This window comes from Podarcis gaigeae (assembly GCF_964106915.1).
Source record: "Podarcis gaigeae genome assembly, chromosome: 2".
Lineage (NCBI taxonomy): Eukaryota > Metazoa > Chordata > Lepidosauria > Squamata > Lacertidae > Podarcis > Podarcis gaigeae.
Genome location: NC_139679.1, coordinates 55,258,813 through 55,271,650, shown reverse-complemented (window position 1 = coordinate 55,271,650; position 12,838 = coordinate 55,258,813). Strand labels below are relative to the sequence as shown.

Sequence of the window (12,838 nt, the reverse complement as noted above, 5' to 3'; positions counted from 1 at the left end):
ACATTGAATGAAAAACGGCAAAATTTTTGAGGAAGGCATTCTTTCCTCATTAATATATTCAACTCACAATCCTGACAAGTTAGAATAACCTTGTGGCCATTTTGTTATTCTCCACCCTTCCTGCTTTTTGCACAGGAGTCATCCTTTATGCTGTTTTGCCTATAATTTCTAAGGAACTCATTTTGAAACCTGGTTTGGTGTGTGTGTTTTCGTTATACGTTTTAGGAGAGAAACAGAGTGTATGGAATATCAATAAGAATATCTGAAGGGGAAACATCGTGAATGATCAGAACACCTTTTTTAATGAGTTGTACAATTATTATAGAAATGGATGTGAAAAACATCATTTATAATTTCATTAACCCATTCCCTTAACAATTGATTCGCAACACACCGCAAAGCAAGTTCTGGGATAATGAAAGATAGCTGCTAATGTAAAAATATTGCAAATGATTATGGGCTAAGAACTAAGTTCTCAAAACATTTTTAATGTTTAACATCTGGAGGTGGGGACGAGTCTGTATTTCTTTCTAGATCACATTATCAAGGCACAGATGTCAAAGGCACTTCATGAAGTTGGTTGCTTTTAGACATCAAGTATAGTGTTCAGGCATTCTTACATTTCAATGCTGTTTTGTAGTTTACAAAGCTGAGGGCTATATCTAAGCATTCAGCAGCCAGTAGCAGGCCCTGTAATCTGCAAACAAACATGCAGTTGACAAGGCACCCAACAACCTTGCCTGTGGTTAACTGAAACAATCTGTGATATTGCGTTGGCCTTGCTATTAGAGAACATACATGCCGAAAGGTTTTGTGGTGCATGCAGTGTGACTTGAGGTTGACCTATCTATACATTTACAGTCTCCACAGAGACGCACAGTGGCTTGCCATGTAAGTCACACCTATTGCAAGAATAATTCCCACGCCTTCACATTGCTGTGCCTCCATTACATCCTCCTGCAACTGCCAATAGGATGTCAGGAGTCGGTATGGTACGCTGCTCCACACAACAGCCACACAGAGGGCACTTTAAGATTATTGTACTGTTTAGACAGGGCCTTAGAAAAGCTGCTTTCTGATACATCGCCATATTTGCACCACCTGACATACAAATGTATTTGTGCCATCCGTCAACAGTACAAGATGCTCCCTTTTTAAACGCTGAGATTAATCTCCACATGGGAAAAGGAGAGGCTCTGTGAACTGCTTGGAAAAAAGCAGATGAGCTCCTCCAATGTTATATTGGACCTGATGTTATATAAAAATGAAAATTTCTAGCTTCCTGGAATGCAATGAGTACATGTAAAGCAGGTGTTAGCTACAACTTTGCAAGTCAGAGACATAATGTGAGGAAGAATCTAATGAGCCTGACATACAATAGTGTTCAAGGAGGACTATAAAAAAATAAATCAAGAAAGTAATTATCTCTCTTGCCTTATTTAAAAAAAAAATACAAGAAAGCTGACCTTAATATAGTTGCAGAGACTACATACACACTCCCTGAAACAAGATTGCAACAGCATTATTTGGATCTCAAACCTCTCCAGCTGGAAGACTGTTACTCATTAAACCAGGGGTAGTCACCCTTTTTATACCTACCGCCCACTAATGCATCTTTCTTGATGGTAAAATTTCCTTACCGCCCACCAGTGCTCGATGGAAGGAGGATTCAGCTTGTGCTGTAGAACCCCCTACTGCCCACCCAGAATCCTGAAACGCCCACTAGTGGGCGGTAGGAACCGGGTTGACAACCCTTGCATTAAATAGTGCAAGATTTCTACTGCACAAGATCCTGTCTTCTTCCAAATGGCCCGAGAGTAGTAGGGTGCCAAGGCAATTATACCGGTCAGCAGGTATTAGGTTAACAGGTAGTATGTTCTACCTGGTGCAGATGAATTTTGGGGGGACTCCCAGACAAAACAGATGCTATTTCACAACAGTGCTATGGACTCATCTGAGCACTTAAAGAGCAAACGTAGATTTGCTTAGTGCCCAAGTGCTGCGCTTGCAGTACTTTCTGAGGTACTGTCACTGGCAATGCTCATACCATAACCCTGCTTCCAGTTCAGTTCAAATGCACACCCAGCTTCCCCGTTGCATTCCTATTTTAACACTTAAATCACAGATCCTTAGATTCTTCCTTCTTAAGGGCTCAGTTGCTTCTCAGCACTGAGAAGGCTTGGAAACACGTGTCTATTTTTCCTCTTCTTGCTTTCAACGTGCTTAGCGCGAGGGAGCAAGAAAGGGAGGCAGCCAGCAGGGCAGTTGGCACACTTTTCAGTCCCATTAGCCAGCTGTCAAATAGCTGTTCAAATGACTGGTTAGGCTGGCTCATTGCTAAAGGAAATGAATTAAAAATGACCTGACATAACTGCTGTGCCGGGTAAATCTAAATTTAATCCAGACTGCTCCAGCAATCTCAGCCATAAAACTGCAGGTGACAAGGTTGAAAAGGACATGGTTTTATGTCAAAACAACATAATCCTCCCTACTGCTCCAGAACATATTTTATTTAACCAAGACTTAAATATTTCTAACACTGAATGTGTACCTAAGCATCACCCAGCAGACCATATCATGTTTACAATGTCTATCCAGTGCAGAGGAGTTACCAGATTGCGGTTATTAATTGTCCTCCCAGCACTTCACCTAATGTAGAGGGCTGACAACATTTTGTGCAAATAAAAAGGAAAAATTTTTATATATGCAGACATTTAAGTACTTCTTATTAGCATTGTGGCACACAATTATTATTATTAATTATTAGTAATTTGCAAATCTAGCGTTAGTTCTCCTTTATTTCAGAAAAGGGCATTCAAGTAACATTTCATATCTGAAGATAGAATGGTGTACATACACATTTTTTTAAAAAAACAACATTACCAAAAATGTTCAAGAAAGAAATGAAAACCTGAGCCCTTATGTCAACTTACCACTTAATTAGATGTCAATTATCTAGTTACAAGCACTGAAAGACTAAACAAGTTTTCCATCTTTTTAAAGAGGGCTACCACTGAATTCAGCATTAAGTTAATAAAGATTCTGAGAAGCTTTTGTGCTTGAAAAACTAACAAGGTCTGGCAACAGTTCACATTTTAGAGGGATACACTGGCAAACTGGAGATGCATTAATAGCATTTTGGAGGTTTTAAAGAATGGTATTTGCATAATACAAGAATTTTGAAACTAAAATAATCTTGCAGTTCATGTAGAGCCTTCATGAGATATAGATTCACAGTACCTGTTAATAAAATGCCTCCTTTTCAGTTGCACTGCTGTGGAATAGATTCTCTGCCCCGAACAATGGACCACGTACTAAAACAAGAGTAAAATCTTGTTTCTTTTGGCTGATAGTCTTTCCATAGTGCCAATGTGTGTGGTTTTTTTTGAGGGGGTGGGTGGGAATCTTTTTGATGATTAGTCTATGGGAGATTAAAGTGAAACTACACAGTGGTGTATTTTTCCAAACCATACTTTCATTCGCCATGATCACACTGGTTCACAGATTTTAAGTTGTGCCATTCCACATGTGCTGCTTAGTTTGTAGGCAATTGTCTTCCTTCAACTCAGTCATTCCTTATTCGTTAATCTAACCCATAAAGTTAACTTCAGCAAGAAGCAGGCCTGGTAATGAGGACATATTGCTGTGGTTCTACTTTAGACACATGGAGATTTCTCCTCCTGTAAGGTACAAAAAAGTGTGTCTTAGGAGAACATTTATAACAATCCAATCAATAGCCATTTTCTCTCGTTTCTAGAACTACTTGAAGAATACATGTATTGTCCTCCATGAAAATTATATGGGGGGGATTACTTTTATGAAAACTACTGAATTTGATTATAACATTCTTATAAAAGAAACAGTATAAACATACTCACATTTCCTCATTACAAAAAGGGGCTCCCAAACTGTTCTTGTAGAAGTTTCTCCATTATCGTAACACTCTGTAAAAAGAACACAGACAGTAATTTTGAACCGTCTGAACATTTTACCAGCACACAATAGCTTTACAAATTGAATCTCTCTGTTTAGAGATCATCTAAGCAGATCAAGACCAATATGACTAAGAAAATATATCATTCTTTACTGCGATGCCAAGATTGGTGCCCACCATTCTGGGTCCATACAAAAGATTGGGGTGGGGCAACATAACCCATCCTGGAGCTTTGTCTAGGGGAAGCCTCTCAATATGACTTTGGATTTCTGCTTCAGTGACAGGGGACCAAACAGGTAACCTCTCCAGGGATAGTTTGTCCTCCATTTCATTCCCTACTGTTTCGTCCTCCTTAACTCAAAGATAATGGCAACCTGATGACAGAGCAGTGCAATGGTGCACTGAAGCTCACATCAATGGATCCGAAGGAAGGAAGGAGAATGCATCACATGGTTGAGGACAGCAATAGCTCAGCAGTGGAGTCCATGCCTTGCATATAGAAATGGGGATTCTAGGTTCTGGTGATCATCGGGTCACACTTTTGGACACTCCAGATTTGTGTGCCTACTCACAACTCATACATGCAATTTTAAGTACAGTGAAACTAGAGCTGGAGCATCATTTTGCCTTGTTGTCATTTGTGGGTTGTATAGATGGGGAATCTCCTCTTTACCTGCACATCTACATAGTGCAGACTATTATTTCAGCCCTGGACTGTCTGCTACAACTATGAAAAGTATGCTGGCAATATGCAAACCATAACTTGGCAGATTGGTTGTGGTAATTAACTACATGCTACCTGTTTTGCAGTGAAAGCTCTGCAGTCACAGGATCTCTCTGTTCCCTTTTAGCAAAAGGGAAGTTTCTACCCACATAGTGAAGAATGCCCCCCTCAAAAAAAGACACAGCAGGTTCCGTGTCTCATAGTGCAATATCACAACAAATATGAATCACTCCTAAACAGCAATAACCTGAAGAGACCAACATTCAGTTTGTTTTATCATCAAGTAATGCAAAGGTTTTCAAAGTGATGCTTTCCAAATTCAAGCCAAACATTACTTTAAAAAAAAAATCAGGGAAAATGCTCTCTTTCTTTCATTTCCAGAGGAAGTGGGAACGGGCTAGCACAGCCCATCTGTCCAAATTAAGTTTACCACCATTTACTAAGTAGTTAATTGACATAAGTGAAAACCCCGAGGTTTGCCTTGAGATTTTAAAAATGTTATTTATTGAATCAATTATGTTCACACTGTGACAGTTGCTTTTTCATTTCTCCTCTTAGCACAGCAGTTTCAAGGGAAATTGTTTGACAGAGGGGCTTAAGGAAGCAGAGAAGGGAGATTTATGAAATGAAGACGAAACATTAAATGACAGCTATTAGTAAGCACCACTGTTCTTTGCGATTAGACGAGGCTCAATCAAAGTCTGATCAATATATTCCTTTAAAGTAAAGCTCTTGTGCTTAAATCTTGACACATGAGATCAAGCTTCAGAATGTTAACCTTACAACATGATGCACATAAAATGTAAAGGAACCTATTCCTACCTATTAAAATGTTATAAATTATGTTTAATTTTTTAAAAACCATCTTTTGAAATGTGGCTTAAAAGCCCTTTACTTTACTTTTTAAACTTTTTCTTCTTTTAATTCAAAAACTCATCAGATTACTAACTTCACAGCATGGTTAGGTGTTCTACTCAGACACAGTTAGTTACATAAGGTTCCCATTTATTTCAGTGCAACTGAATATCTGCTAATGGGCAGGGCAATCCTAATGCTGCCCCCAAGGTTGCTTAGAGAGGTAGAACCAAGCACTGTATCCAAATCTCTGCTGGTCAGGGCAGAAAACAGCGGGTGGGTGGGTGTTTCTTATTTTTTACTGCACCAGCTCCAGGCAAGCACTCCGCCATGGCTCTCTGCAGCAAATGAACAAGCTTAGGATCAAGCAAACTGTTGCCTTGCCCTGCTTTGCCTCTCAAATGGCTTGTTTCAAGGACTTACACTTCCTACCTCTGGCAGGGAAAAAACAGGCTGTACCTCCGCAACAGTCTGCACTTTCAGTAGGCGCAGTTTGGACTTCCGTGGCAGCGGAACCCCACTACCCCCTGCCTCCTGGACACAGCCACTGAATTCATTACATATTGAATTATACACAATACATATCAAAACAGTATTTGATTGGTTATCATCACAAAATCTAACAAGGGGGTCCATGTGTGGTCTTTTTTTTTTTTTACACTCCTTTCTCAGATATTTTTTGCACAGATATTCTTTGGTTCCCTGTTAGCTGGTACATGAAGGCCTAGCAACAACATGACCCTAAGTTAGCTTGCTTAAAAGTGGATCTCATTGAGTTAAATGGGACTCGCTGCCTAGCAAATTGGTAATGGCTGTAATCCTATGACAATTGACACATGGGAGCAGGTCCCATTAAAGAAAGTGGGATTCTTCATAAACAGGCATAGGGTTACTCTCAACATGTCTCCAAATAGTACACTCTCTTTAGCATATGTTAAAAGACGTAATAGGTCAAGTAGTTAAACTGATCTTAAAATTCTCACCATTACATAGATGTAATGTACAATCTAGACAACATTTTAAAACGTTTCTCTAGTATATGTGTTCAAGTAAAAATTATAATAATTTATCTGAAAATATTCCCTAATTATCTGAGGATTTTTCCTGAAATAGCTCAATATATTCTGCCATATAATCTTGACTTGTTGAAACTCATCCAGTCATATTAAAAAAAAATCTTGCAGTTTTTCAAATATAGTCTCCCCCCCACCCCAAAAAAACCCAACCTTATTATACTTATCAGTTTGATCTTAAAGAGTAAAGCAGATCACCCTGTCATGGTCATTTAAATTCTAATATTTATATATCCCTTCTCCTCCCAATCTCAAATTTTCCTTGCTGTATATTCAATTATAGGTCATCTATTACAAAAGCCATTAGTGATATTGTGGGTCCAACTGTACTCCATTTCCATCTTACGTTTTTGACCAATTTGATAATAGAAAAAACCCAATCTTTTTATACTTCTCTTAGATTTGAGCCGTTATTTATTCATGTCACTTACAAGCATAAAAGCTTTTCTGATTGACAAGTCACAGAACAAACACACACACAAGATCCACTCCCCTCAAATACCTCCTGGCTCAGATGCCAAAGCAGAGGTGGGCAACCTGCAGCCCGAAATTTATATTACATGTGTCCCCCTCCCTGCCACCACCCCAAGATGCCTCTTGGAGCTGTCCAATTCCCTCCTTCCATCGGAGCTCTTTCTATTGCTGTTTCTCAGCATCTGGTATTCAGTGGCACACCGTCGCTGAATGCAAAGGTCTTCTATAGCTCTCATGACTAATAACCACCGGTACACCAATCTACCATGCGCTCGAGTAATCCTCTTTTAAACCCAGCTTAGTTTGTGGCCATCATATCTCGTTGCAGCACATCCCATAAATTATTTATTCATTGGTCTGTCCTAAATCTACTCCAAATCAATTTCAACTTGGGCAATCTCAAGTTCTAGATATTATGAAAAGGAGACAAGCTTCTCTCTATTACCCACGCCACACATAAATTTTATGAGCCTCTATTATGCCGCTCACTCCATAGTCTAAACAAAAAACAGAGGCTCAAACGATTTAGCTTTGCCTTGTGGGGAAGGTGCTCTGACCCCTCAATCATTTTGGTTGACCTTTTCAGGACTTTCTCCAGCTCTACTATATTCTTTCTGGGAATGGCCAGAATTGTACACACACTATTCCAAATGTACCAGATCCATAGATCTGGAGAAGAGAACTACAACTCTGGCAGCTTTATTTTCAATGCCTTTCCTAATAATCCCTAGCAAGTATGGTCGTACTTGCCAGGGAAGGCCAAAGTAGTCAGGGGATCCTCTAAATGAGTCACATGATAATGAATCCTAACTACGTATTTTAGAAACAGTGGGGTTTTTAGAAACAGTGGCTAAACCAGGGTTTGTTTTAACCATGGATTGTTTCAGAAAACGTGAGTTGCCTCACAGAGAAATAAATAAGCTACAGCTTGTTTCTCCAAGGCTTGGCTTGTTTTCTAACTGCCCTAGTTTCATGCTTCTGTAGTTTGGGCAAGCATCTGAAGTCAGGTAGCCAAATAAACCATGGTTAAGCAAGGCTACTGGGTTCAGACTTAGCTCCAAATCAGCTGAAACAAACTGTGGCTCATAAACCAACAAGTCATGGCTTCACAAGGTGGTTTGCCAGAAACAAAACTAAGGTTACTGGGCTGGTTTGGATTTTCAAACCGCTCACACGTTGGCAAAATAAGCCAGGGGGCTATGTGCAAATCTGGCGAATGGATCTAAATTATGTGGCAACACTACCTGATTTGAGGAGTATATCCATACGTGATGAATAAATATATACTTATAGCACCGTTTAAATGTTACAATACATGTTTTCCAACCTCTATAACAGTACAGGTAATTCTCCCTATTGAGGTGCATCAGGTGACTGTTTCAAAATCTAAAGCATGTCCCTCTAAAGTACAGTGCATCCATCTATTTCTTCCTAAACTGTGCGTACTGTGGGTTGCTCATGAATTCTTAGCCTTGCTTGTGCCGTGTATAGACATAATGGAAAGGTCAGAAAGCAAAGCTTTCTCCCAAAGAACAGCAACAGAAAATACTTACAGCTGTAAGAAGATTTGAGCCACCTATAACTACAACAAAAATGTCAAGCATCCATTCAGACAAAATGAGTTTCCAGGTTTATCTGGCAGAATAAACAGCAGAGGTCTGAATGCCTGCAGACTAGAGGGGTTAAAAAAAATCAATGATTCTCTTTATTTAGAAAAGGTATAGAAAGAAGAGCTCATGTGGCATCCATCACTTCCTCTCATGGTGTGATGCAGTTCTATCTGCACAATCTTAAAAAGTTCTGACATTTATCCGAAGAACGCCAAAAAGGTGCCAGAAATCAATTGTTTTCTTTTCTCAGAATAATTGTGCCAAGATTTTTAAATTATTCGTATAACTATCTTATCAGCTACCACATGGCTGAATGAAATCTACAAGATTATGGAGAAGTAAGGTTGGGGAATACACAGAGAAAGAAAGAGGAAAGAGGTTTTTGTTGTTTTTTCACTTCAACACATTTGCATAGTTCAGTCCCCTGCCCTGAGGATCCTTCTCTGCCCAAATGCTTCTGAATTCCATATCGATGTAATGACACTCTAGGAATAAGAAACAGCTATAGTGCCCTTCATTCATGTCAGCTATATTTGGGAACTATTTTCCCCAATAACACTGTTGAACTATTTAAAACGTTCACACCACATGACTGATGCAGATTGCAGGTTGGATAAAGTCATGGAGATACAGCACTTATAAACCTTACTACCCTGGAGTAGACATTCTAGTACAGGGGTCAGCAAACTTTTTCAGCAGGGGGCCGGTCCACTGTCCCTCAGACCTTGTGGGGGGGTGGACTATATTTTGGGGGGAAAATGAACGAATTCCTATGCCCCACAAATAACCCAGAGATGCCTTTTAAATAAAAGTACACATTCTACTTATGTAAATACACCAGGTAGGTCCCACAAATAACCCAGAGATGCATTTTAAATAAAAGGACACATTCTATGCATATAAAAACACGCTAATTCCCGCACTGTCTGTGGGCCGGATTTAGAAGGCAATTGGGCCAGATCCGGCCCCGGGGCCTTAGTTTGCCTACCCATGTTCTAGTAGTATTTAGCAACTACATGCAGCTGGATTTGGATATGATTTTGAGTAGCAGAGACTAGGGAATACTGTAAAAATTACAGCTGTGGTTGGCCCCAAAATTAGAAGCACGGCTCCATGTTGAAGTACTCTTGTGGCCCACTTGGCATGAAAAGCTGGACCATCCTCGTTTAGCTCATAAACATTCTCACTTAGTTCAGCACCTGTGTTTCACACATTTGCCACATCCCCATCTGAATGACATTACAAAGAAATGGAACACAGACAGGAGCCCAGAAGTAGATGTAGGCTATGAATCTAAATTAATACATAATGGGAGTTATTTTGCACAGGAAGCTGCCAAACACCATCAACTGAAATTACTGAACAAGGAGTTGGGGGAAAAAGTCACAATGCACATTTACTAAGGGTGACGCACAATGTATCAATAACATAGAAAAAACTTTTTCCCCCAAAATAAAATAAAATTAAAGAGCTTACCCTTTTCACTCCTTGATTTAAAAAGGTTCGTGCAAAAACTTCCAGGAAACAGTTCAGTAGACCTGACCCTCTTATTGATACTTTGCCATTCTGAATGAACTCTGTCCTACAAAACAGAAATGCAATTAAACATTTTCTTTCCCTCCCAACAGGTACTGTGGTTCTGTAATAAAATTTCACCCTGTAAAAGGAATAAAGACCATATTTGAACACACACACACACACACACACACACACACACACACACTCTGAGTGCTTGTTTCAAAATCTCAGGGCCAGAACAGAACAAGTCTTCTTGCATGTCACCACTGATTTTCCAGTATGCATGCAATTGCAGTAAATTGCTGCTACTAAATCTGATTGTGGAAAGACAAACTCGCAGCCGCCGGAGCTCATAAAGTACTGATGTTATGTTTCCTGTAACCAAACACTGGTAATCAAGCTGTCTCCATCCTTCTGAAGTTTCTGAATCATTCCAGGCTAGAGTGCAGTACAGAAGTATATAAATGAAAAGTTATCAGCACATGCAACACATTGGCCCCATTCCACCTTGTTCCAAAAAGGGGAGTAGTTGGACTATTTTAAAGGCAGGAAGACATCCTATGGCCTATTTCATAGGAAAGAGATGCTGCACATCATGAAATAAGAATCACAGCGTTGGAAGGGACCCTGGAAGTAACCTAGCCCAACCATCTGGTCAGTGCAGGGGGTGGAATCCAGCACAGCACTAAGACTCTTGTCCCATCAGCACAAGGATTTCCCCCTGCGAAATGGAACATTCTCCCCCTCTTCTCAATCTGTGTGCCCCCTAAATCTGTTCTAAAGGTTCTCCCCAATTTGGGGAGGGAATGGGGCAAGTCGGGGGGGGGAGTCCTGTTGTGCAAGCAGAAATACTTGAGCTCAAAGGGGAGTTGAGTATCACCCCAATCTACAATAGTGGAGGCAACTACAACATCCCTGACAGATAACAGCCCTTCCTACGCTTAAATAGCTTGATCCTTATTCCCTTCTGCATCTGAAGTGGTTCAAAGACTCAGCATCCCTATAAGTGGAAGCATTAAAGATCCAAACTCACATGGTTGCATTAGAAGAAAGCTCTTTGCATACGCAATGTGCTGTAGAAATAACCAATAATATTCCATCAATGCAAGCAACTAGCGGGTGAGGTTTTTCCTAAGAGAGGCGGCAACAAAAGGCAAATGGCATTTGGGGGGTTATTAAACCTGATAAAGTAATTGTGAGAAGAAGCCCAATGTTGCTATTTCTTTTTTTCTTTTTTTTCACAGCCTCTGAAAGACACGAAAAGCTCACAGAAAATATTGATCTCAGATTGATCCTTGCTGGGTGATGCGCCATCATTACAACAACACAGTGGCAGAGAGAAGTCTATTAGCGAGATCCAACTACTGAATTATTGACTAGTTAAAAGTATAGCAAATTTGGCTTAATTGTTTTTGTGATTGGAGTTTTATACTAAAGATCCTTTAATTAAAGTCTTGATGTTTTAGTTCAGATAAGATTTCTTACCATGGACGCCTTTAAAGGAAAAGTTTTGAAACTTTATCAATTGAGAAGTTCTTGATAAAATATTCAGTGGGGGTTCTGAACAAACCCCAGCTCTTCTGTCTCTAGCAGCCCCTCTACTTTTCATGTCATGAAACTGCTCTGATAACTGAAGCATCTCACTGGTTTCATCTGCAAAACTGGGGTGGGGGGAGGCATCTGCTCAAGCAAGTTTCCACTTTCTGTCCCACAGATTGTTTCCCCCATATTGCACTGTTCATGTGAGCAGACTGTTTGACACACTGTTACTCATTCAGAGCAAGATAATTTCATAAGAAGAATCAACCCAGCAGTATGAGAACTCTAAATAAAAAGAGATGGACAAGACTGGCATTTGGGGAAATGCTCAACCGTTAGAATCTTACAGATCTTTTCTTGCATATTATAATTTTTATGGTGGCAAATGGCATTTCAAGGTGTGCAATGCATGAGACTTGAAGGAAAGTTTCAGTCAGACGAACAGGAAATAGAGGGTGCCTTCATGAAAATGTGATGAAGGAAACAGTGCAATTTTATGCACAGTCACTGGATAAATAGGTTTCTCATCCAGCAAAGCACATCTACAGACAGAATCATGCTCACTGTATACTTGTGCTAAAAAAGAAGAATCCAAATTCTGCACCTGCATAATTATGAAAGTCTGCATTGTTTCTCCTGCAAAATGTGTCTATCATTTTCTATCATTTACAGTGGTACCTCGGTTTAAGAACAGCCCTGTTTACGAACTATTTGGTTTACGAACTCCGCAAAACTGGAGGTAGTGTCCCAGTTTGCAAACTTTACTTCGGTCTAAGAACGGAAGCCGAACGGTGGAAGGGCACCGGCGGCAGGAGGCCTCATTAGGGAAAGGGCACCTCGGTTTAAGAACAGTTTTGGTTTAAGAACAGACTTCTGGAATGGATTAAGTTCGTAAACCGAGATACCACTGTATTTTGCTTCTTTTAGTGATGTGAATAGGCAAGGCACTGAACCTCAGCTCCCTAGAAATCTTAGCAACTCCTATAGCATGTTTTGCAAACTTGTAGACCTCCAGATGCTGTTGGACTCTAACTTCCATCAGCCACAGTGAACACAGGAATGATGGGAATTGGAGACCAAAACACCTGGAAGGCCACACATTCCCCACCAC

The 12,838-nt window shown here is 40.0% G+C and overlaps 1 protein-coding gene across 1 annotated transcript in view; it reads right to left on the bottom strand.

The window, feature by feature from the left end:
- Positions 1-279: 279 nt before the first annotated feature.
- The window catches only part of PRELID2 (PRELI domain containing 2), a 36,450-nt gene continuing 23,891 nt past the window's right edge, over positions 280-12,838 (bottom strand). The window contains exons 5-7 of the mRNA XM_083728332.1: positions 10,147-10,252; positions 3,879-3,944; positions 280-3,680 (exon numbers count right to left, since the gene is read on the bottom strand). Coding sequence (XP_083584458.1) covers positions 3,888-3,944; positions 10,147-10,252 — 163 coding nt within the window. The 3' untranslated portion in view covers positions 280-3,680; positions 3,879-3,887. The remainder of the gene's footprint in view (positions 3,681-3,878; positions 3,945-10,146; positions 10,253-12,838) is intronic.